This window comes from Daphnia pulicaria, chromosome 1, assembly GCF_021234035.1.
Source record: "Daphnia pulicaria isolate SC F1-1A chromosome 1, SC_F0-13Bv2, whole genome shotgun sequence".
NCBI lineage: Eukaryota > Metazoa > Arthropoda > Branchiopoda > Diplostraca > Daphniidae > Daphnia > Daphnia pulicaria.
The window spans coordinates 41,239,538-41,263,189 of record NC_060913.1 but is presented as its reverse complement, the minus strand read 5'-3'; the positions used below and the strand labels follow the sequence as shown (position 1 = coordinate 41,263,189).

The following is a 23,652-nucleotide window of genomic DNA, read 5'->3' as shown; positions in this document are numbered from 1 at the left end:
CAGTCTTAACTTTTCGAGTCCGGGCTTTTTCCCAACCGAGAGAAAACAAATTGAAAACATTCCTAATAAACCACATCACATGCGCCGAAAAACCAATAAGGTGTGGACCCCCAAAAAGAAGCTGCTATTTCTTTCCTTATCCTCATTAGATCGAAAATTGAACGGACTCGCTATATACTATACTAACCATCTTTCTTCTTCTTCTTCTTCATCTTCTTCTTTTTCATCTTTGCATACGAGAAATGCGTTCATTTCCCAAGGTGAAATGTGTCGGCGTCGATATAAGATGGAGCTGGCCCTTCTCTATACTATCCTATATAGTATCTATCCATCCAATAAAGGAGCTCACGGAGGATAAAGAAGAAGAAGAAGAAGAGGATGTATAATTCACAAGAGTTAGTTAGGGATAGTCTTATAGGCAATACGGGACGAGCTGGAACCGCCTAAAAGTGGCCGTTGAACTGCATCAATCCAAATGTTACTACCTTGAAAATAGCGCTATTCAAAGTGAGTCAATATTGAAGTGAGGCCGTTGGGCGCCGCCTTCTGCAGAGCCACACGGCGCGGAAAGGAAAAAAAATACAAAACGAACGAACGAACGAAACGAAAAAAAAATGAAGCGGTGGTGGTGGTTGTGCGCGGCGTGTGCAATTTTCATAAATTTCCCGACTCGTAAATTACAAAGCAGCCCAGCCAACGGAGAGCGGGGCTTTAGATATAATATATATAAATATATCTTTCTCTAGTGTTGCAGTGCGCACAGGGCAGGGCACAGTTGTTTGGTTTTCTTTCTTTTTTTTTTGAATGCCGTGCGAGTTTTCCCATTCGACTCGATTGTATATTTAACATGTCACGCAACTATTGTGCGCCTCATTTTGAAGGGGGGAAAAAAGAAAAATACTTGAACGGCCCCGTGAGTTTTGCAGACACAGCCGATAATAACAAAACAACGTTGCGCCATACATCACTAAACAGGGCCCGGAACAATTCTCTTTTTTTTTCTTTTTTTCTCCCGTGTAATCATTCAAGTTCGTATGTATAAGAAGTATACAGAACCTCGGAAACTAGAGAGAAAAATAGTCTACGACATTCATAACTTTTTGGGGCCTTGTGAATGTGTTAGGCCTCAAAATATCAGAAAAATGTGTATTTATAGATCTGTGTTGATGGAGGAGGGGGGGGGGCACGTGGTTTGTTGCATGTCTTTGCCGCATTGTCGAAATTAGAAAAGTGAAAATTTGTTTCGTCTTCCTCTTTTATTTTTGCGCCGTTGGAGAAAATAGGCAATTTATTTTATTTGTAGTTTTTACTTTTATCTTCATGGCTACTGCCATACCATCACCGTAGCTATAATACTTACTATACTAGAGCAATACACCCAATTTCGACTCACACATTTCATTTCTCCCCCCCCCCTTTTTTTCTTCTCCTTCTTCTGATTCCTCCGCTTTTTTTTTCTTTACCCGACTCCTGCCCATCTGGGAGAAGAAACAATCGAATAACGTCGGCGGTCCCTTGCTCACTACATGTTAAGGTTTCTACTATAAAAATATATATTTTCCCTTTGACTCTTGTGTGTGTGTGTCTTATATGCCTTAAATCCCACCCACCCCAAAGTCGCTGGGTTGAGGGGGGAAAAGGAGCGAGGTAATTCCACGAGCAATGTGCTCTTCTCTGATAGGCTGCCAACAAGAGAGAGAGGGGGGGAAACAGGGTAAAAAAAAAGGGAGGGAGGACTACTACTTCTACTACTACCCCCAGCCAGCCAAAGAAAAGAAGAAGAAGAAGAATTACGACATGAAAGGTCTTCCTGACTTTTTCTCTCTCTCTCTCTCTCTCCGGCTGGCATGTTACGTACGATACCGCAGGGGATTGTATGTGTGTCTGTGTGTCTAAAAAGAGAAGTTGAAAAAAGAAGAAGAAGGGGGGAAGAAGATGAACACAAGTTTTCTTCTTCTTCTTCTTTCTGAAAAGAATTATATAAGATGGCTAACACAGCTACACAGCACACACACTGTATTTTGGTTAGTCCCTAGACAGGAAGCCGCTGTTGCCGTCTGTAATTGCACGCTCGAGGAGAGAAACCGAAGGAATACATTTCTCTAATAGTAGATATTGTAAGATTACATCGTATATATACCTCTCAGTCTAATACAAGTGCGCACACGTTTTGCTCTCTCTTATCTCTCTCGACTTTGTAATCATTTTTGGTGTATTTCCATCCCCGAAAAGTTTTGGCCCCTTTTTTCCCGAGTTGGAAAAAAAGAAGAAGGGTGTTTTCTTATTATAATGATGAGGTGGAGTAATGCATAATTCGCCTGGCTCTGTTTTTTTTTTACTCTCCAGCGGATAGGAGACCTCACTCCTCCCTTTTTGCCCGTCTATGATTTATCTCCGTTAATTACAGTTTTGACCGAGACCATACATAATGCCCGGCCTGCTGGCTCTCTTGTGTATATCTCTTTTGATTATTTATGTGCAGCGTAGACTAGAGAGAGAGAGCTAGCTACTCTGGATGCTAAATTATTCTTTTTATTTATTTTTTTGGTTATTTTGTTGTTGGCCGGCAGGACCCAATGGCTGCCCGAGAAGAAGAGGTCGCCAGACGTACACGCGCTACCAGACGCTGGAATTGGAGAAAGAGTTTCACTTTAATCACTACTTGACAAGGCGGAGGCGGATCGAAATCGCTCACGCCCTTTGCCTGACTGAGCGGCAGATCAAAATCTGGTTCCAGAATCGGCGCATGAAGCTCAAGAAGGAGCTGAGGGCCGTCAAGGAGATCAACGAGCAGGCCCGTCGTGAGCGCGAGGAGCAGGAGAGTTCGATCCGCAACAGCGGCGGAGGTGGCGACCATCACGACGGCGGACACAAGAGCAAGCACCAGCAGTCTCACCATCACGCTTCGTCGTCGCATCACCAGCAGCAGCAGCAACAGCAGCAGCATCACGGCCAGCAGCAGCAACTGGGCCAGGACCGGCACCACGTCCATCATCACGATCTGCTGCAGGCCGCCGCTTCGGCCAACTACGCCGCCGACATCAGCAAAATGGCCGCCAAGAGCCTGACATAAGAAACGACGACGTCCAACTTTCAAGCGAAACAAAACCAAAATTGCCAGGTGACAACTAAACAACCAAAACAACATTCACATCATGTAGCAAAACACAAAACACAACGACGTCCGATTTTCACGAGGAAATCGGCGTCCCCCCATTATCCCCCCCTCCCCGTTTCAACACCCACTCGCACAAACTATATATATAGAAATACGTAAGACTCTATAACCTCCCCAAGTGAAGTTTGACTGCCTTGTAACATCCGATACTCTTTGATGGCCATCTTTCCCTCTACCAGAAACGAACGTTCCCCGCACCACCTCAAACCAAATTATCTTCTTGACAATTTTTTTTCTCTTTTCCTTAATAACTATTTCCACCTTCTTCATTTTTTCTTCTTCATTTTATGTGTGTGTGTGGTTCACATTTATTTCTTTTGACCAACGAAGAAGAAGAAGAGGATCGTAATTGCTTGCCGGAACCGCATTATCTGTGGGCGGAACCGATTTTTTTTTCTTCTTCTTCTTTTCTTCTTGGAGCGCGGCATAATCGAACCCCTGAAAGTGGTGAGCTCCGTCTCTCTCTCTCTCTCTTCTACTCACCACAAAATTCCCTTTTTTTCTTTTTTTTTTCCCGAACCTCATCAACACCTGGAGTCGCCCATTTCGAACATTAAAGGCAAAGAAGAAAAACGGGGCGGCCCCTCATTGCGCGGCGCATCCTGTCGCTTTTATTTCCGTTTCTCCAGCGGGGAGTCCAGATCAAATCCGCCGGCTTAATGTTATAATCTAAAAAAGAAGAAGAATTCTATAAGTCATGTATACGACTACGCCGCCATCTTATTCAAAAGAAGAAGAAGAACTTTGAACTTTTTTTATTTCTACGTGCAACTTACTATACACAGCCCCGGATTCTTCACCATTCGATTCTCTCCGCTACACACCCGCTTGCTGCTGGGGCTATATTTCCCCCTCCGTTTTTTCTTTTCTTTTTGGACACAAATGGCGACCACCAGTCTTTCTTCTATTCACGGTCGGACAGAGACACATCAATCAGCATTTGTGGGCGAACAGAAAAAGGAAAATGGGAGAGAGGAGCTGGAGCTCCAGCCCCGTTCCAGGCCGTTTGATCCATCTCCTCTTTGTCTCTACACGACTCCCGATGGACTGCCGCACCACCACCACCCCGGAAAAAGAAGAAGAAGAAGAAGAAGAACCAATGTGAGTGCGAACGCACATAACCGACATTACATGGCCTGCCTCCATCTCTCTATAGAGACTAGCGCACGTCGTCCAGCCCGCCCGTCGCCCACTCTGCCCCGGTTCCAATCAGCAATTTGATTATCGATGATGAGATGGCTCGAGCGGGAGATGATTGCGTGTGAAGCCATCCGCGAAACGGGCACAAACGGCCTCGTCTATACACTAGTAGTGTAGTGTAGTGTGCTTGCTTGCTGCTGCACTACAGTCACAACAAACCCCCGCGGAGGATTGCAGCTCCGGAATGATTGGTTGGCTCGCCCCTTCGGGCCAATGGCCGCTCTCTTGTGTTCAGAGCGGCGGCCCCCCCTCACTCACTCACTCACTATGATGGCTGATATGCTCTTTGCGTGTTCCAACGCCATTGGTCTTTTTCTTTTTCTCTCTCTCTCTAAAAATTATCCAAAAATCTGAAACGATTTTTGTTTTTTTTTTCTTTCCAGCTCCTTTTGTGTTTGTGGGTGTTTTCATATTCAGATGCGTATTTTTTTTGTGGTGCGTGCGAGCGTCGTTGCGACGGGCAAAGGCCAAAGTTCGTCGTTTGAGCAATGGAGAAATATTATATTAGGCCCACCTCCGAGTCAATCAGAGAGTAGTAAAACAAACCAAGCGAAAAGAAAATGAAAACTGAACAGGGAAATTTCTTGAAACAAAAAATACGTAAAACAAAAATTATATTTTAGTGCGAGTCCCTCCAACCTCCCCCCTACTTCCCTTTTAAACTCTTATATACGTAATGTTTTGATCTGTTTTTTTGACACTGAACTACTTGAAATACGTAACGCAACTTGTAGTCATCACACAAACGATGAGGTTCAGGTGAGCCTGGCCAATTTGGATTGGATTCTTTTTTCTTTCTATTTTTAACTTGAATTGGAAATGAACACACAAAAATAATCGATGAACTTATTATACGTAAAAATTTGTTGTTCTTTACAAAACAACATTTTTTTTTGTTTTTTTTTTTGGGTCTTAAAATTGAACTCGTGTAACTTTTTCGGTTGCTTTTTTTTTCTCTCTCTCTCTTTCCCGTTCTGGATAAAAGAACAAAAGATAAATGGAACAGAAATACGTAATGCATTTGTACAACCGCCGTTGTTTGGTTAAAACTTTGTTTTTCATGAGGGGCGCTTTTTTTTTTATTCTAATTATTATTCAAAGAAAAGACAAAAACATTTGTTTGTTGTGTGTGGTGGGTTTTCGTCGTCGTGTTTGTCCGTCTTTGATTCTAATTTTCTTCGTTTTTGTTTCTGTTATGTGCTTTTATCTCTCTGACATCGTTGGGTATATGTTGCGTGTGGATGTTTGGAATTATTTTTCGAATTTTTCGTGAGCGTGCTGACCGTTTTCTTTCGCACTTTGCGCGGGACGAATTTTTCTTTTTCTCCAACCATCCGATTTTTTTTAAAATTTTATTTGGAATAATCGGGGGAGGGAAAATGAAGAGGAGGAATCAAAATTTTTGAAGTGGGTCATTTTCTTGCGAGGAGTTGAGGGAGGGGGGGGTTTAGGGTGAGACTATTACGAGAATATTACTTTTTTTTTAATGTAGAGGCTGTTGTCGTTACCGGCAGACGCCAGTTTTGACGAGTCATCTACCGGAGTGATGATGGGAATAATATTTTCATCTCTCATTTCCGCGTGAATTATTAAAAATTTCGGGACTTTTTTTTCCATCCATTTTTATTGCGTCGTATTAAAGCTATTCGCACCCCGCCCATTTCTCTCTCTCGTCAATCCCCTCCAAACTCGTTTATGAAGTATTAATCCAGTAGAACATGTTTTGAAAACTCTCGCGAAAAAATCATTTGGGGTTTTTTATTTATATATTTTTCAACTCGCTTGTGATATTTCCGATACCACAAACACACAAACAAACAAATGAAATCATTTTTTTTAAATCACAAATTTAAATGTTTCCCCCACTCCAAACTGCCAGTAAAAAAAAAAAAAAATAGATTTAAAAAAACCAGTGGCCAATTATTAATTTTTCGACTTTGCCGTCGGACGGATCGATTTAGACAGCGACGGGCGTCCGTGTTGAATCGTTCCGTCGCGTTTCGTGCGCCATTCGCTGGAAACTATTGACCACTCTCCTCCTCCTCCTCCTCCTCTAAACAAGAAAGAAAAACCCTCGAGTATACGTCAGCATTGTGATTGTGTACTACCACATTTGTGCGTCCATTTTGTCTCTCGACTATCTCTTCATTTTCTCTCGCCCGATGATTCCATTAACGTGAAGAAAACAAAAACCAACCAACAAACAAACAAACCGCCATGACACAAAAATGATGCCCATCTCTTTCTCTCTTGATGATGATGATAATAACGCAAATACGTAAAAAATGCGAGGGTCGTAATGAAAATTCGGACTCGTGCCAGTTATTATAGACAACCAAAAAAGAAATTAGATACGTAAAAAAAAAACATTGATCGTCCGTGATGATCGTGAACAAGTGTGTGTTTAAATAACCCAATGAACTTTTTTTTCGAATTTCTGTTTGTTTGTCCCAGTAATTTTTTGATTTGTTGTCTCTATTTGGTAAAAATGTTCTCGTTCGCTCTCTTATTTTTAATGAAATTTGATTATCTCCTCCTATTATGGCAAACAACAAAAAAGAAACAGGCTAGAAAACGAAAATACGTAAAACATTGAGATCAATACTCGAGAGTATCTTATAGCCTTATAAAGGTGTTGCATTTTCTGATTTTGTCGATTCGATTTCATTTGACGTTGTTTTTCGATTTAGCTTTTATCCCTCGCGATTGATTGATTCTTCGTGCGTTTGTTTTCCCCCTCACTCTCTGTGTGTGTTTGTCTGATTGTGTAAAGTTAGTGGAGGGGGGACGTTTTATTTTTTAAAAAGAGGCCAACGCGGGAACTTGTTTGTAATATCGAAAGCGTTCGAGCTAAACATTTTACAAATTTATCCACCAGGTTTTTAAAAAAAGTAAATTTCAATGTTTCTCTGTTTGAATGACGAAAAACGAAACCTCATCACGTTTTTTTTTAATTATTAATATTTTTTTTCAAGTTTTGATTGCGATTGCTTCTCGTGTGTGAATGGGTGCCCCCGACGAATTTTTGATTTTTTAATTACATAAGAAGAAAAACCTCTCCCGACCGAATTATACATTGTCATCGTTCTTCGCATTCTTTTCTTCAAAATTTTCCCTCTTTTTTTTGTTTTTCCAACCGACTTGTCTCCGGTTTATCATCATCCTCTCTCGAAGTTGATTGCGTAAACGGAGAAGGGGCAAGAAGGAGAGAAAATGAAGGGAACATTTTGGGGTTTAAAAGAGAAGAACGATGACCCCCCCACGCAGGCAGTTTTTCTTTCTAGACAACAAGACAAAAAATAAAAATGAAAAGAAAAGAAAAAAAAAAAGAAATAATATCGTGTGTTTTCGTCTTTTATATAGTTACACTTGATGTTGATTCGTTATGTCCCTATTTCCCCCCCACCCATTCACCCTCTTCTCTCTATTTTGAAAAATAATTTCTCTATTTCCCGACCGTAGGTACTACTCACTCCCTCGCTGATGTGTTAACCATCTTTTGTCTTTTTTCTTCAAAGCCACCGGCCCGACATCGTTATCGTCGAGATCCTGAAACGATGAAAAATTGATTAGCTATTATTATTAGGATCCGCTCAACAACAGCAACAACAGTTGTTTCAGTTTTTTTTTTTTTTCTGAAATATACCGGTTCCAGACAGAAACAGAAATTGATCGAGAAAATGCAGAACTAGTTGGGGGGGATATTTTTTAGTAGATATTCTCGCATTTTTATTAATATTGTTTAGGCTCCTCCGTAAGCAACAATCACAATCCTATCTGTGCAATAAGGAAAAAAAAGGCAAACAAACCTATTATAAAATAGAAAGAAAGATACCAACTCCCAAAGAAGTAGCGAATCCAATTTTCTGTTGTTTTTTTTTTCTTCTTCTTCTTTTTAATTGCGAAATAAAATATTAAAAAAATGTGAAAAAAAAAATTAATAAGTGTACAGAAAGATTTGTTTCTTTTTTCGTTGCGGTCGTGTGTGTGTTTGTTGTTTTCAGGAACCGAGTTTTAAAAAGACAAAAATTACTTTTTTTTTTTTTTCATACACAGTGAGACTTTATATGGAGCTGACCTCTCTCTCTCTCTATTCTCCCACCTTCCACTTTTCCTTGAAAATTGGGAATTTTTTTTATTTTATCATTATTATTATTATTATTATTATTTCTAATATTCAAAAATGAAATGAACAAAAATCCCCATTTCCCTTCCCTCTGCCCCCCCCTCCCCAACTTCTATTCAGAAAATTAAGTATCGTGTGTGCTCCCCCCTCGCTTATTGTATCTTTATATTACATGGTTACGTTAATTTTGTTTTTTTCTCCTTTTTGCTGGCTCAGTGAACGTGTTATTTCTCTATCCTCTTATACGTATAATAAGCTCATTCTCTGTCTCTCTCTCTCTCTTTCTATTTCTCTTGTTTTGTTTATTGTTTTTTTTTCTTAATTATTAATTAATTTCATCCCAAAAAATTCACTCCGACCCCGCCCCTGTCTCCTCCCCCCACACTTAAAACAAGAAAATCTCGGAAACATTTTTGACGTCTCGTCTGTCGTGTTTTTTTTTAAATTCATTTCGGTGACATTCAAACGTTACAACAACATCCCCCACTAAATATGTAAAATCGGTCGTGAAAAGAAGAAGAAAAACAAAAATCTCCCGACAAAATATTTCACACACACCTCAACTATGTCTCGATTCCCGGAGACTTCATATTTTTTTTTTTAATTTGTTTAAATTTTAATTGAGATACTCGCACCGACAAAATATTTCCCCCAATTTTTATTTTTTAAAAATTCATTTTTTCTCTCTCACACGCGCGCCATTTTTGTTTTCAAAAAATTTTTCGTTTGTTGTTGTTTCGGTGTCGACACTTGTAGTAATTCTTTTCTCTCCTCTATACTCTCTAACTGCCCTTTTTTTCCGTATATTTTTTTTTCTTTTTTAGTTTTAATTTTTTTATCTTTCGAGACAAAAAAAATATATAAACAATGTGGGAAAATGATCATTTCTTCTTTCTTGTTTCCGTGCACCACGCACATATATAAACGCACAGCGCATACTGACACATCGGCTAGAGTTAGTAAGAAAGAAAGAAAACACGTTTAACTTGCACCCACACGCACTACGCGCCACCACTCACATCCGTTGGGTAGAAAGGAAACGAGCTTTTATTAGATATTTTTCTGTGTCTATAGCGTCGAGAAAAGAAAAAAAATGAAAAAAAAAACTCGAATTTTTGTTCGGGTCCGTGGTGTGGTCGCCGGTAATTTGACACATTCATTTTGACTAGGCAACAGCAGCGGCGGTGCATCACTCCCGACATAAGAAAAAAGAAAAGAAAAACGGGAGGCAGATTGAAGGAAAGAAGAAGAAGAAGAAGAAGAAAAGAGTATTTTTTTTTGTTTTTGTTTTCTTCTTTTTCTTTCCTTCTTTCAGTCGATAAAGTAAACTTGTAACAACAGCCAAACTGTTGTTGTTTCGGTGGGGGTATTCTGTCGGGCCCATTTTCTTTATACGGACGAGGCCGTCACCACTAGATCTGTACGACCATCACCATTGCCGCTATTATTATTGCCGCAATATACAGCCCGCGTTATTGTGCTGTGCAACGTAAAAACATGTAAAAGCTGTTCTTAGAGACGAGACGTGCACACACCGCACACACTGCACACACACACGGGCCCGAAGAGTCATCACGATGACGACTCTCCTATTCGGCTCTGACTTGTATTTCCGATCTAACCGCACGATGGCCTTCGAAGAGAAATTTATGGAGAGGAGAGAGAATTGGATATGCGGCGGCATATGCCTCCCAGCAGCCCCAATACAACTCAAACATTTCTTTTCTTATTTTTTTCGGGAGAAATAAGACGAAAAAAAAAAAGACCAGCGGGTTAAGATCTTCAAACAAAAAATAAACAATAAGACAGCTGTGCAATAAGGCAACTGCTGCCCAAGCATTTCTGCTTGGCCTATAACAACCGGGGAAAAAAAAATGTTTTATCTTCAATATTAATCCATCAGAGTGTAGTTTTGTTTTTTTATTTATTAAAAAAAAAAAGATATCGGCGAATATGCCCACCCAAAACGTCGTCGTGTGGGAGGAACACAAAAGGCACCACCAGATGATGTAGGAGACCAAAGAAGAAAGAAAGAAAGAAGCACGGCTCTTTTTTTTTTCTTTTTTTTGCTCCGTTTGAATTATAGGCTATATCTACTTATATATTATACGACGTATAGCACGATATAGCCTTAGCTTAGTTGTCGGAGCAAAAAAGAAGAAAAATAGTATATCCCTCGGCCTGCCTTTCGTACACATAAATATACACACACAGCCAGAGCTAGAGTAGAGAGTAGAGAGAGTATTATGAAATATGCATGCGAAACTCGTCTGGGGAATGGAACTATATGACCCATACTAAGGAGAAGAGGAGGAGGCTGGGAGTAATATACCATCTACTACGTGAGAGAGAGAAGGGCAAAGGATTTCCATATTCAATGTAATCAAACCGATCGGCATTCACCAGCTCCCAGCAGCAGCAGCAGCACTACACACACACACAAATATGTAACGCCTGCGCTCTGCGTAAAGGAGACGGGCCTCAGATGCTCGGCTCAAAAGTCACAGCCAGTCAGAAAACACAAAAAAATAAAAAAAGGAAAAAAGGAAGGAAGTAACGAACGATCTATATATTCCGTCTACTCTCTCTCTCTCTCGAGGGGGTGCGGATGAAGACAGGGAACGAGAGATTTTTCCTGTTTTTTCTACAACGACGACGGCGTCGGTCGTCGTAAATTTTGCCAGTAGTCTCCCCCACACGACATGTGATCCTTTTTCTTCCATGCGCAGCATACGCAACATATAGGACTTCTACAGGATTTTCGTTTCGAATGTGTAAATCTCTTTGAACCTCATCATCTCCAGTCGATCCTGCTCCGCCGCCGCGCTTATTTTTAATTATTATTTAGGTATCAATAGAAGATTAACTGGTGTGGTACTACCAGTTGTAATGACGGTATAGTATGACGCTCGTCGTCGTTTTCCCTGACGTTTTTCTGCGCAACGGCATACAGTTGTGGGTAGTTGGTTTGAATTGTGGGCGAACGTTATGATCAACTAACGCCATGACTTTTCATTTTATTTTTATTTTTTAGTTTGAACGCATCGGCGGGAGATGGCATCACCGTACGCCATCCACTTTCCCCTCGTCATATACTAATAAATAAATAAAAATATAATAGATTAATTTTCAGTTTTCTTTTTTCTCTCTCTCTCTTTCGATTGGAATGCTTGATTAAAGCGTGTGCCAGCGCGACCCCCCCCGCATCGCAACGCACCGGGACCTTAATCGAAAATGAACGCGTTCGCGATCCATTGACCTTCATTGTCTATCTCCTTCCCTCCCTCCCTCCCTGTACAGAATTACTAAACCAATTTTTTTGACTTTCCATGAATTGTTTAATAGAAATTTCATAAACTCCACCAAAAACCAAATTGTCCAAACACCAGGAACGACAATCATCCATCCAACTCAATCATCTTTTATTCGGCTGGCAATCGAGTGAAAACTGGCTTATTTTCGGGTGGGTGGGGAGGCTGACGAGGTACGGTAGCGAGTTTTCAGGGTGGGGGGCGGAGGATCGCCAGTTGAGTTAATGGATGACAGCAAGAGTGAAAAGAGCAGCAGCAAAAGCAGACACACACATACACGGAAAGGAGTAGGAGGAGAAAACGGAGGTTGGCTCGACAGTGAATTATTTCAACGTCGTCCGGATGCGTTCTGGCGCCGTGTTCGCTTATCCGCGAGGAGCTCTCATTCCGCAGCTTCCTGGCCGGAGCATTTTTCTCTTTCTTTTTTTCTTTTTTCTTCCAGGCTCCAGCAAATGCACGCCCCACCGACGACGACAAGCCGGATAGTATACGGCTGCACATACCGCCCATGAACTCTGTTAGAGTTGCTCTCTCTCTCTCTCTCTACGATGGATGATATGCTTGGCTCTCCTCTGCTGTGTGTGTATGTGCCACTGGGCCGTCGATCTATTCCGGCCCATTGAATTGCACCAGTTCAAGTCGAAGGGAAGAAAAAGAAGAGAAGAGCAAGGAGTCGTCCGGGTCCAATTTTAGCTTTTTGCTCCAATGCCGTTGGCTGCTGCGCTCCTCCCACCCAACTGCAGCTCAACGACCATGGTTGAAGAAGAAGAAGAAGCGATCGATAATGTTACATGAACGCCATGTTGTTTTTTGGAGAGAAGAAGAAGAAGAAGAGTCTGCAGCAGCATCCGACGAATTGCGACTGGTAATAGAGGGCACTTTGTTATATGCGTATAAAACCTTATTATAATAGTTAGTACTAGAGTATGGCCGTACACTTTGGCTCAGTCTGTATACGACGACGTATATTATGTTCTTCCCCCCCCCCCCCTTCATTTTCTTATTTTCTACTTTTTTCTTTTGGTTTAAGAACCAATCCAAAAACTATGATAACTATTAATATAGTATTCCGCAGGGAGTTTTTGATGCCGTCGGATATAATCCACACGAGCTAGCAGCTATATAAGACGAGCTGGAGAGCTGTTATTATTAGTATTACTGTTATTGCCAACCTTCCGAAAAGGTGTTGACTGTTGACTTTGACGGCCATCAAAAAAGGATAGAGAGGCAAAAAAGAGATACGCAAGTAAACCGCGCACCATCGACTTTTGAGTGGTATGTAATGTAATGTATATTTATATTATTATATTATATATATATACAGCGATAACACATATCTATTTATCTATGTTAGACACATCTAGTGTAAGAGCGCATCTACTATTTTTTGTTATTGCTCCTAGATGATTCATTATACGATCCGTCATAAATGGGGAGGAACTTTTTCTACTCTTCTCGTCTTGTCTGGAATGGGCCATGATTCGTCACCGACTCGGCCAGCAGCAGCAGCAGCAACCGCAGACCAGCTCTCCTGGCATCAGCTTCTGTGGGTATATATATATATCTATATAGAATATAGGCTATAAATTATTAAACAACTGGATATAGGAGAGCGCGTATTTTTCATTTTTAAACCCAAGACAATATAACCGCCAAACAACACACACAATGATTACTAAATCAGGTACCAAATATTTAATTGATCATTTCCAGAGTCGTTATCTATCACTTTTGATGGCCGTCGTCCGTCGCGTGCCACCATAGTCCAGGCCACGTAAGTATAAATTGTGTACACACACAGCACACACATAGAACATCTATAAGATGCGTGTTTTTGTGCGCTGTATATTTTATTAACGAGCGGCCATTCGAATTAGATTATATAGGCCATATAGTGTAGTATAGAACTGTGTGTGTGTAGTAGACCCGCCGCCAAACGGACTTTGTGTTTCTCTTTTAAAAAACAAAAAGTTTTTTTATTTGATATTCCTTATAACAGTTTTCTTCTTCTTCTTCTCCGAAGTTGAGGAGAAGTGAGGGGGGGGGGGGCGCGTGGTTTTTAGTTTCTCTAAAAAGGTCGATGTTGTGATTTTCAACACCATCAACATCGGCGTAAAAATCAAAGTGATTGAGACAGGTGAGAGGGAGCACAGAGCTATATGGGGTTTTGCCCTCCATCAGGAACGAGATCTCTTTTATTTTTGACTTTCTTTCTGCTTGTTTCTTTCGAGATTTTTATACGAGGCCCTGGAACGATGGGGGTGGGGTTGAAGGGGTTGGAAAAGGGGTGGGCGACAGTGGAATGGAATGGCCCTAAAGTTTAAATACCTGTTTCTTTCCCGTTTTTACGAGCCAATCATTTATTACGTTATATATATATATATAGTAGTGTAGTGTATATAGTATGTATAGGGCTGTGCGCCGTATATATACGCCGCCGTGGCGAGCGCGGCCCGGCCGGCATGAAGAAGAAAAAAGTATTTACTAGGGACGGATTAAATAAGAAGACGACCCTGTAGACTACCCAATTAAAGGCGACGGACTTTGCAGCGCACGAGGGCGCTTTACGAGCAACCATTGATTAGTGCGCACATTCCCTGTCCGCCGTATAGCTCCGTGTCTGAATTTTTCCTCTCTCTCTCTCCAGGTTTTATTTGACTAAAGAAAAATAAAACGAAGAAAAAATCCAACTGGAGTCTTTTTTTCTTTTGGAGAAAATAAGCGTCCGTGACAGATGTCGTCTCCTCTTGATGGCGTCTTATCTCTTGGCAAGTGTTCACTGGCGATGTAGATATACACGTATATATACTATACATATGAATTAAGATAGCGCGAGGTAACTGCAGATTTGTTTCAACTGTGTTTTTTCTTTTCTGCTGAAAGTGCTCGCTCTATTGTTGTTTCCCTTCTCTTCTGAGCACTATCGGCGACTTATGGCGTCATCTTGGCATTTGAATGTTCAATCCCGATGGCACGTTTCAAAGGGAGGGCACAAAGCATATCTCTCCCGACCGGCGGCAGCCATCGAGGAGGAGGAGCTTTCCCCCAACTGGACATAATCGATATCTTACGGCTAGAATCGATTTCTTGTCGGTTGGTAAAATGGTAATTGTTTTTGTTTTCCAAGTCGAGTTGGAAATGAATCCGAAATCAAAGCCAAAGAATCAGAGATCGGATTGGAAGTTCAATGGGAAAAGAAAATTCAGGTATTCTATCTCTTTCAATATTTCGTGACATGAATAATAATAATTTTTTTAAATTATTATTTAGACTATGCGGCGTGCATGCTGTGCATAACTTGGAATTCGATGGTTTGCAGATGGCTGAAGAAAAATACGATTAGTGTCCACACTCAGGTATGATTAATTGATTACAGAGAAAATTTGTTGATTGAATTCATCAATTTCAAACTCAAAATTGGTGCTGTCACTAATATTCCGTAAAAGCCGCTTTTCCGTCATCTAGCGGTGGCATGTTCAACTTCGTAGCCAGTTTATGTTTAGTGTTTATGTTTGAAATCCTTGGAATAACCTAATTGAAAAAATTTATGAACAAATTAACAATGAACATCATCGGTCCACAGCTAGTGCAAAACATCCAATGTATCAACACGTTTGAAATTCAGCGTACTATTGTGAGTTCATTCGTGTCATTTAAATGTTAATAATCATTCTTCTTCTATAAGTAAAAAGGTATAAAAACGTTGTTTAGATCATCATCAGCCGATGTATTGTAGTCTTATTGTAGTCTATGGTGTTTATACGGAATATTTGTCCTTTATTTATATAATTGGATTATCAACAGATGCAGGTAGGTTAACATGAATGAAAGTGATTAAAGGTACCTTAGCTAATATTGATAATTTGATTTGAGTACACCCAGGAACAAGCACAAACCTGATGAACAAATGGAAATGAGAAGACAACTTATGGAGACACGCAAGCATAACCTGCCGGAGATTTGTCTTAATCTCATCCTGTGCAGAACAACAAATGGCAGCAATTGAAGTAATTGTATTGTATAACTTTCCAAAATAATCAGGTTAGAATTAGTTAGCCAATGATCAAAGTAACAGACAGTTTTTGTCCTTTGCTTCCTTGTCATTCCTTGTAGTACTGTTTTCATTAAAGCATTCTTTGAATAGATGGCTATATACACATGTTATTGATCAAGTTTCATGGGGGTGCGTAGTTTAACTTTCCTCCTGTTGTCGCCTGGGACATTCTAAATAGTAATTTTATTTTCTTAAATAGGTTGAACAGACTAATGGAGCTTCTTCATTGCTGTTTAATGTGATGTTTTTGTTGCAGGCAGATGTTAAAAGATTTGAAGCACTTTTAACTGAAACTCACAAAGACTAAAGTACACATAGAATAACTAAGAATGAACAAGGTAAATACTAGAGTTATCTACTCGTCTGTCGTCTCATTTATCGGATTTGTCGAAATCACTAATATTTTTATAGCCAATGGCTGATTGCATAGAAATACTTATTACCTTTTATGATAAATATTTTCATCATGTAATTTACTCTTTAGAATTTTTATTTTGGAGGAACTCGCCAAACTCGAAAATGCAAACACTGAAGTTTGCTATGTTTATTGGGCCTGTTATCTCAAAGATTCATTAACATCCTTGTATCCGCAAATTGGAGTGACATGCGATGTACGCATGCATCTAGAATCACCGTGTAATATTCAAGATTATTTATGAGTGATGGAGTGTTGGTTCCTTTATTATCTGGTATTTCTCTTGTGTTAGCCGAATTCTTCAACCATAAAGGGGACAAATCTACGTACCTCAACACTTCCTTAATAATCAATGAAGGCAAGTAGTTTTTTTTCCTATTTTCAGGTAGCGTTTAACTAACTGTTTTTCTTTTCTCAATCTCATTAGTACTAAACGAAATGCAATTATTTTCGGAACAACTTTCGTCTGGTGAATGGAGAAATTAAAATTCTTCTTGTTCTTCTTGGATACTCGCGAGTCGCGACTTTCCTCTGTTCCACAGCTAGAAGTGTCATTAAACGAGATGTTTTCAAAACAACCCAATAGATGCATTAGTTATAACACTTTATAAATAGTAATATGAGTTGTTGTCAGCTTGTCGCTTTATTTGACCAAATGCGACTTTTTTAGTTATTTTGCAGGCTCTACTTCAGCTATACCCATTTCGGTTGTTACTACGAGAAAATGAGATCGCATCTTGTATCAGTCTCGCCAATCTTTAAGTCATCATCGTGAAGTTGTACATCTGTACAGCAAATAAGATGTCTCTTTGCACATCCATTAATACTGCAAAAGAATTCTTTTTTGATTAAAGAAGAAGTCCAATATCGGCAGCAATCTGCAGAATAATCCAACTCGTCGCAGTAAGTGATGATTTGATTTTCCTTATGGCGAAGTTTTGAAGTAAAAGGACGAAGGCGGTAAATTTTTTTCTACTTTTTTATTAATTTGTTGGACATTTTTTGATTTTTATGATTCCAAGCATTTTCTAATCAGTGGTTGTGAAGTTGCCACTTGTAATTTTGTCAATAGGTGAGGTTCGAATTCGTCCACCAGGGGGTGTGGTCTTCGGTAGCCAAATCAATTCACGTGACGTCATTCGTTTCTGGACGCTGATGCTGTATGGTGTATTATGATTTGTATTCGATTACTTCGGGTTTCCAACATTTTCCACCATGAATATAGAAAGGTAATTTATTTAGTTTTTATCCATTAATACTGTTGTGTATGTTAAATAGAAATATTCATGTGTGGATCTAACGGTTATTTTGCCTACAATTTCAGTCCCACTCCCAGTGTGTCATCTGACCATGTGGCCTGAAATTGCTGTCCGTGTGCCGGAATGTCGTCTCGTACCAGAAACTTAATTTCAATGGTAATTATTTTTATATTTGTTTTCCAAAATTAAGATGTTGTAGTAGTCTAAATCACTATATTCCTTATTTGGATATTTCATTACATTTTCATATTGTTTCATCTCCACTTGATTTTTAAAATAAGTGTTGATTTTTTTCAGCTGCATAATTATGATAAAAATATTGTTAAAGCACCTTTGAAAGAAGTCGTTGGCACGCTAATTTCATTTGGCAACTACTGCGTATTTCCATAGCTAATTCAATCTTTTTAAGCTGGTGAACGGTGGTGTTTGCTGCTTAATGTGTTGATGGTGAAAGGTGTGCTCAACTCGGAACAAGCTGTTGTTGTCTCTTGTGTTGGTGAATCTACAGTTACTTTGCTAACCTTCTTCAGCTTCTCTGGATACAATGTTTTTACAGGAATTTTTTCTTAATGCTTAGAATTAGATTGTTTTAATATAGACATCTAGAAATGTAAACTTTGGAATCAGTCAAAAATAGATTCAGTGCTGAAGCCTTTTGAAGAAAGACAATAGAATTGCGATTTTTGTTTATCTTCATGTGCTTTACCTGTGAAATAGCTATTCCTGTGGTTAGCTGTTCCCAAAGCTGAATTCCACTGGGCCAAATTATCTGATCACATGACTTCACTGTTGTCCATTTTGCAGAAACCAGAAATACTTTTATGTTAATTGACGCATTTCCTTTTTAGATTCAACATGTTAAACTGTTTGATGCCAAAGTTGTCAGAATTCTAACCCTAACAGTTGCTGCTGCCTCTCACCCACAAGCAGAAAAGTTACTCAATTTCTTAAGACAAAAGTAAGTTTTACATTTTGTCTTGACTCCCATACTTTTAGATGTGGTTTAACATGATTTCATTTTCATCATTTACTTCATGTGTAATTGGAAAATCTTGTTTACTCTGGACTCCTGTAAAATTTCTTACATCATAACAAATTTGAGGAACTGCTTAATTCAACATTACTCCTACCAATTTTGATTTTACTCTTTTCAGTTGAACATTAGAAATCTGTGCCTTAATAGTAATTTAAGTTTGTAATAAAATAGGTTCAACAGCCAGCTGATATCTCTGCATTGTTGTTTAACACAACATGGTTATTTGGTGTAGCCAGCCGGTGAAAGGCGTCATCAAATCAAGTTCAGCTGTGGCACGGAGTCTGTGGTGCCGGTGTATTCTGGAGCGTGTTGGTGTTCTGTGAAATGTTTTGCTTAAACTGTTTTGTGTGTCCTTTGGGCCCACCTAGGTTAGGTTCTTTTGTTAACATGTTTCCGTACCGGAACCTAGCGTTGGGCCCAAGATACTTGAGGAGATTATTTGCCATTGAAGTAATTTATGATAGACAAATGCATATTGTACTCTCTTCAGTGAAGCCTCGTTTCCATAACTAACAAACGACCGCTGTGCAATACTCCAAAAGGAGAAGGAAGTCGGTGAAATAATGAACAGCTAGTCCCACTGCGGAACCCGAAATGAGCGGCGAGATTGTCTCAAATGTTGATCTGATCTAACTATTTCCAGAAGTAGATCATATCTTTTAGGTAATGCTTATTTTAGTCTCTCATTTAATCATTGACTTAATTAAATCTCCGTTTTCGTTTCAGTTCAATCGTTCGCCGCCGTTCCATCAACAATATCCATTGTCGATACTGATGAGAGGCTGAAATTTGAGATTGATTGATAAATCACAAGTGTATATATCTGTGTTCCCTCTCTGTTTCCTTAAGTAAACAGTAAGCAACTCCCCCCCCCTCAATCACCCTCTGTGATAACCGTGATGAAACGCATGATTTGAGCAAAACCTTTGAAGGGCTTTCAGTCTAACCCTCCTTTGATTAATCGCTCCCGTAATAACATTTTCACAACTCCTTAATTTTTGTATATAATTCCTTTTTTTTTCCTTCACATATCATGCTATCTTTACTTTACAAGTGCATATCATATCTTTGCTCTCTCCCCGTTTCCTTAAGTAAACAGTAAGTAACCAACTTCCCCCTCCCAGTCGTCAACCCACATGATACGAGCAAAACATTTGAAATTTTTTTAGTCTAACCCTCCTATGAATAATTACTCCCGTAATAACCGATCCACAACTTTTTAATCTTGTGTGTATCCTTTTTTTTCATTTATATTTTATAAGTGCATATCTTTTCCTCCCCGCTATATTAAGTAAACACAACCACCCACACTTAAGTAATCAATAAAGTTGAACGATCACAACACCCACAATTTTATAATATGCCCACTTTATCAACCGCAATTGTTGGGCGCGGAAAGATAAGGATACATCAAATGTCGATAGGTTCACCCCAAAAATCATGTAGGAACAGATTACCGCTGCATGGATGTGACATGACAGATGAACAAGGACCACCACCAAGAACAGTAGCAGCTTCAAGCACACTTATCAGCGTCTCCTCATTGGCATCTCCATTAACAACTTGAACATCATATAAACATCAAAACCTGCAGAGAAAAAGACAGATTTTGCTTCAAACAGCAATAGATATATCACAGGCAAGGTCAGTTGAACATTTTTTTAAAAAATAATTACCCTCATGTCATATCCAGAATTATCAATCAACTACTTCTGCACCAAGTTTCCTAGTAAGATAATTCCCTTTTTGGTAAAGTCCTATTTGAAAATTACACATGACAAAGAAAATGAAGGGACTTTCTGCCTTACCAATCTAATTAGATGCACAGTACCTAGAGTGACGATTGAATGAGCCAGAAACATGCTGCTGTTGTGGGACTGGATAGTGTGGAAAGGCTTTTTTCATCTTCACCGTTTTGTGATTGGCTTATCATTTGCTGTTACCTTGTAGTAAACCAAAACAAATAGAAAAATATTCTGAATAACAGGCAGGTTTACCTTACCAACTCGTATTTTTCCTATCAGCAATCCACGGTCAAAGTGCTGTTTCCCGGGTGCTAAAACGTCTGAATCACTAACACATGCCATAGACAAGGCACAAACGAATGTCAAGAGCTCTTCCTTTCCCTCCATTGTTAAAGTTGGACTGACGTCCATTATCACCTTGGGGATTTCGTCTGTTGTTTTGTGTGGTGCTGCGGTGGTGGCTTTTTTTGCACAAATTTGCAAGAAACTTACAAGTGAGCTTTGTTTTCTGTAGAATTCTAAAGATTCCATGCTAATTTAAGCAAAGAGAGATGGTCTTTTTTATTACTTTTTTGACTTGTGACTATCTAAGGCAAGTCCTTTAAATATTGAGTTTTGAACGTGTCAAATAGATGGCGTGAAAGAATGTTGTTTGTTGTGTCACATATGGGCTAATGGCGGTTCGTTGTCAAAAGTTCAGCTACAGCTATCTTCTTCGAAAATTACCAATGAATTCGTTGGTAAATTGACTAGATTTCCTGTGCAATTTGTTTGGCATGTGTTCTTTACCGAATATTTGTTTAATAACATCATTATTTCTCCTCCATTTCCAGGAAAAAATGTGAAAGGTGCATGAAGCCAGTACCGTCAACTATTGTGTTAAAAATCCTGGTATCCTACAGAATATGTCATCCAAATGAAAGAGTGGTAACAACCAATGCTAGCTTTAGTAAAGTATTGCTGGAACATAGTCTTCTCATCTTTTATTAGGATTCATCACTATTATCGGCTGAATCATTCTATGGGACTTGCCAGATCACCAACCCAAGCATGGACCAATTTCTCATTCCATCTTCTAGAGAACCTTACATAACCGATTGGTGGTTTAGTGTGTAAGTTTACTTGTCATATCACTAAACTTATTTTGTTGCAGTCTTATATGTATTTAAAGTATTGTTCTGCACTTAAGTCTATCTAATGTTTAAGTTTAATTATTCTTTTAGATCATAGACATCAAGCACATTGATGCCACAAATTATAGACAAGGTAACTTTATTTTTTATTTACAGGTTTTAGGTTTCTAATGTAGCATGATGATGATAGACTTTATGAAAAGTCATGTTGTTTGAAGAAAAAGGACTATACAGTCGACAAGGTTCTTTGCTAACCCGTTGGCTGCTACCCTTGAATCTCCCTGTTTACTTCCTTACACGGGTCCTCTTGATTTAAGGTACTATTTTCTGTTGCTAGAACCTTGTTTGAATATTATCCAAATAAATGTTCATTTTGCTTACAGGGTAATCCTTCGCTACTGATCATAGACCCACTTGTGAAAACCGACGAGAGAATGCTGTAATCCAAGACTGATACATGTGTAGTTGTTAGATAAATGACAAGTGCATATCTGGGCTCCCTTCTTTTCTGTGGCCCCGTTTCCCTAACTATTAAAACACTAACCAACGCCCGCCGGTGATCACTCACCCGCTGTGAAACCAGGAGGAGAGGAGGGCTCTGGTCGAACGGGGACTTGGAAGGCGCATGATCCGATGAAAACTTTTGGAGGGTCATGAGTCTAACCCGGAAGCCTAGTATGACTACATCTCCCCGGAAAAACTTGCCTCGTACTTCTCTCTTCTTCTCGGTCCAGATACTTATCTCTGGGGGCCGTAGACATGTCCCATAACAGCATGTGCGATTTAAACAATGCAACCCACTACCCAATGAAACAAATAGCCATGGTTTATGTTTTGTGGAAATCTCCGTCAGTCAAGTTACAAAGACGATGCAGATTTCTGCAAAACTAAAAACATCGCTTTTTGTCTCATTGCCGCAGCGGTGGTGGCGGGTTGTGTTTAAACTCGTGCAGAAGAAAATCGTGTTGAACCGGACGCACTGTTTATTAAATTTTTTGAACATTTTAAAAACAAAATAAAAGTCATTTCATGAAATGTATTTTTTATTTATTACAGATGTTACATGATTAAGGTTTAACATTGGTTTATAGGGTAGAGGGTATAGATTTAAGGGTTGATATGGTAGGTTATGTTTTCGGGGTTTGAAGGATTGGATGGCATATGTTTGTGGGGTTTGGAGATTAATTGGTAGGGATACGTTTAATTAAGATTAACTGAATTTTTATCCAAACTTGAAATATCCTCCAACATCCACCACTTTCCCTTCCCAACCCCAAAAACATGTTTATTATTTGTTTGACATAAACATCCCATAATTGTTTTTGTTGCTTCTGAACTTATAAACGGTAAACTGCAACAGTCACGATGACAATTTAACAAAATATGATTCAACTTCGGTAACACAACATCAGCACCAAGGAACGGTCAATTGAACTTGATGTAGAAAGATCTTTTACCAGCATAGGCTTCAACAACGTGCCACATCGGACAGCAACTACGCGAACATAAAACACTAAACCTATAACCAAAATAAAATGAATTACGTTATTTACAAGAGTTAAAGCCCTCAGCTAGCTGCATCAAATCCATATGTACGTTGGGCAGCAACAAAGAAGCTCATACTTTTACCAGACTAATAATCCTATTTAATAAAAAAAAAACTCAATTACTATCAACTATCAAGGAAAAAATGTCTTAAATTACAAAAACAAAAATTACAGAAGTCAAAGTAAACTATGCAAACACAATCCTTCAGAATAAAAGTTGCAAAAGAACCTACAGCTAGCAAACATTTACAAGGTAGGCAACTGAAAATTCTACAACAAATAAGTTAGGAGATAGTCACCTAGTCACCGACTAACTAAGTCTGTAGTCTCACAGTTAGAAAGTTGAACATTTACCTGAATAGTTCTGAAGTGTTTCTTAAAAAACGTACAGCCGGTACAGAAAAAAGAAGAATTTATCCTTGGCATGTTTGTCCAATTTCAAAGAGCTCAATTTCACCTACATCCTACATGATGAGGGAAGAAAAGAGTTACTTATAACAGGAAATCAAATGCAGTTTTTTTTCTTCTTTTCAGACCTGGAGTGTTACAATTCTGGCTCAGGCATCACTAGTTGTGATTGTGATGGGTAAATAATTGTCAATCTTTTCGTTGTTATCCAACTCTTACGGCACTCTGTGCAGAACTCTA

The 23,652-nt window shown here is 39.2% G+C and overlaps 1 protein-coding gene and 6 long non-coding RNA genes across 24 annotated transcripts in view; 5 read left to right on the top strand and 2 right to left on the bottom strand.

Moving 5' to 3' along the window:
- LOC124320385 (homeobox protein abdominal-A homolog) overlaps positions 1-9,141 on the top strand; it is a 78,844-nt gene extending 69,703 nt beyond the window's left edge. For all 4 annotated transcript variants that reach the window (XM_046783255.1, XM_046783260.1, XM_046783256.1 and 1 more), the window contains one exon: positions 2,571-9,141. In XM_046783255.1, coding sequence (XP_046639211.1) covers positions 2,571-3,073 — 503 coding nt within the window. In that variant the 3' untranslated portion in view covers positions 3,074-9,141. The remainder of the gene's footprint in view (positions 1-2,570) is intronic.
- A 5,379-nt stretch (positions 9,142-14,520) lies between these two features.
- LOC124320517 lies at positions 14,521-15,539 on the top strand. Its single transcript, XR_006913959.1, has 3 exons — positions 14,521-15,021; positions 15,086-15,449; positions 15,527-15,539. It is a non-coding gene; the product is annotated as an uncharacterized LOC124320517 (long non-coding RNA).
- Positions 15,540-15,543: 4 nt separating this feature from the next.
- On the top strand, positions 15,544-16,644 carry LOC124320478. 5 transcript variants are annotated; one of them, XR_006913901.1, is made up of 6 exons: positions 15,544-15,625; positions 15,698-15,822; positions 15,929-15,998; positions 16,069-16,207; positions 16,354-16,505; positions 16,577-16,644. It is a non-coding gene; the product is annotated as an uncharacterized LOC124320478 (long non-coding RNA). The 5 variants fall into 5 exon arrangements; XR_006913904.1 differs by having other exon boundaries at positions 15,689-15,822; positions 15,960-15,998; XR_006913902.1 differs by having other exon boundaries at positions 15,689-15,822; positions 16,370-16,505.
- Positions 16,645-16,715: 71 nt separating this feature from the next.
- LOC124320467 lies at positions 16,716-19,787 on the top strand. Of its 8 annotated transcripts, none has more exons than XR_006913859.1 (8): positions 16,716-16,898; positions 16,966-17,187; positions 17,357-17,513; positions 17,609-17,699; positions 17,934-18,089; positions 18,392-18,501; positions 18,751-19,242; positions 19,306-19,787. It is a non-coding gene; the product is annotated as an uncharacterized LOC124320467 (long non-coding RNA). The 8 variants fall into 8 exon arrangements; XR_006913860.1 differs by having other exon boundaries at positions 17,332-17,513; XR_006913858.1 differs by having other exon boundaries at positions 16,966-17,244.
- A 235-nt stretch (positions 19,788-20,022) lies between these two features.
- On the bottom strand, positions 20,023-20,706 carry LOC124320489. Its single transcript, XR_006913924.1, has 4 exons — positions 20,582-20,706; positions 20,411-20,522; positions 20,256-20,336; positions 20,023-20,167 (listed from the first exon to the last, which is right to left on the bottom strand). It is a non-coding gene; the product is annotated as an uncharacterized LOC124320489 (long non-coding RNA).
- Positions 20,707-20,974: 268 nt separating this feature from the next.
- On the top strand, positions 20,975-21,966 carry LOC124320483. The gene is made up of 5 exons (XR_006913911.1): positions 20,975-21,064; positions 21,158-21,251; positions 21,315-21,436; positions 21,614-21,774; positions 21,841-21,966. It is a non-coding gene; the product is annotated as an uncharacterized LOC124320483 (long non-coding RNA).
- Positions 21,967-22,481: 515 nt separating this feature from the next.
- LOC124320473 lies at positions 22,482-23,464 on the bottom strand. 4 transcript variants are annotated; one of them, XR_006913891.1, is made up of 3 exons: positions 23,359-23,464; positions 23,011-23,099; positions 22,482-22,976 (listed from the first exon to the last, which is right to left on the bottom strand). It is a non-coding gene; the product is annotated as an uncharacterized LOC124320473 (long non-coding RNA). The 4 variants fall into 4 exon arrangements; XR_006913892.1 differs by lacking the exon at positions 23,359-23,464 and adding an exon at positions 23,312-23,338; XR_006913894.1 differs by lacking the exon at positions 23,359-23,464 and adding an exon at positions 23,238-23,268.
- Positions 23,465-23,652: the final 188 nt, after the last annotated feature.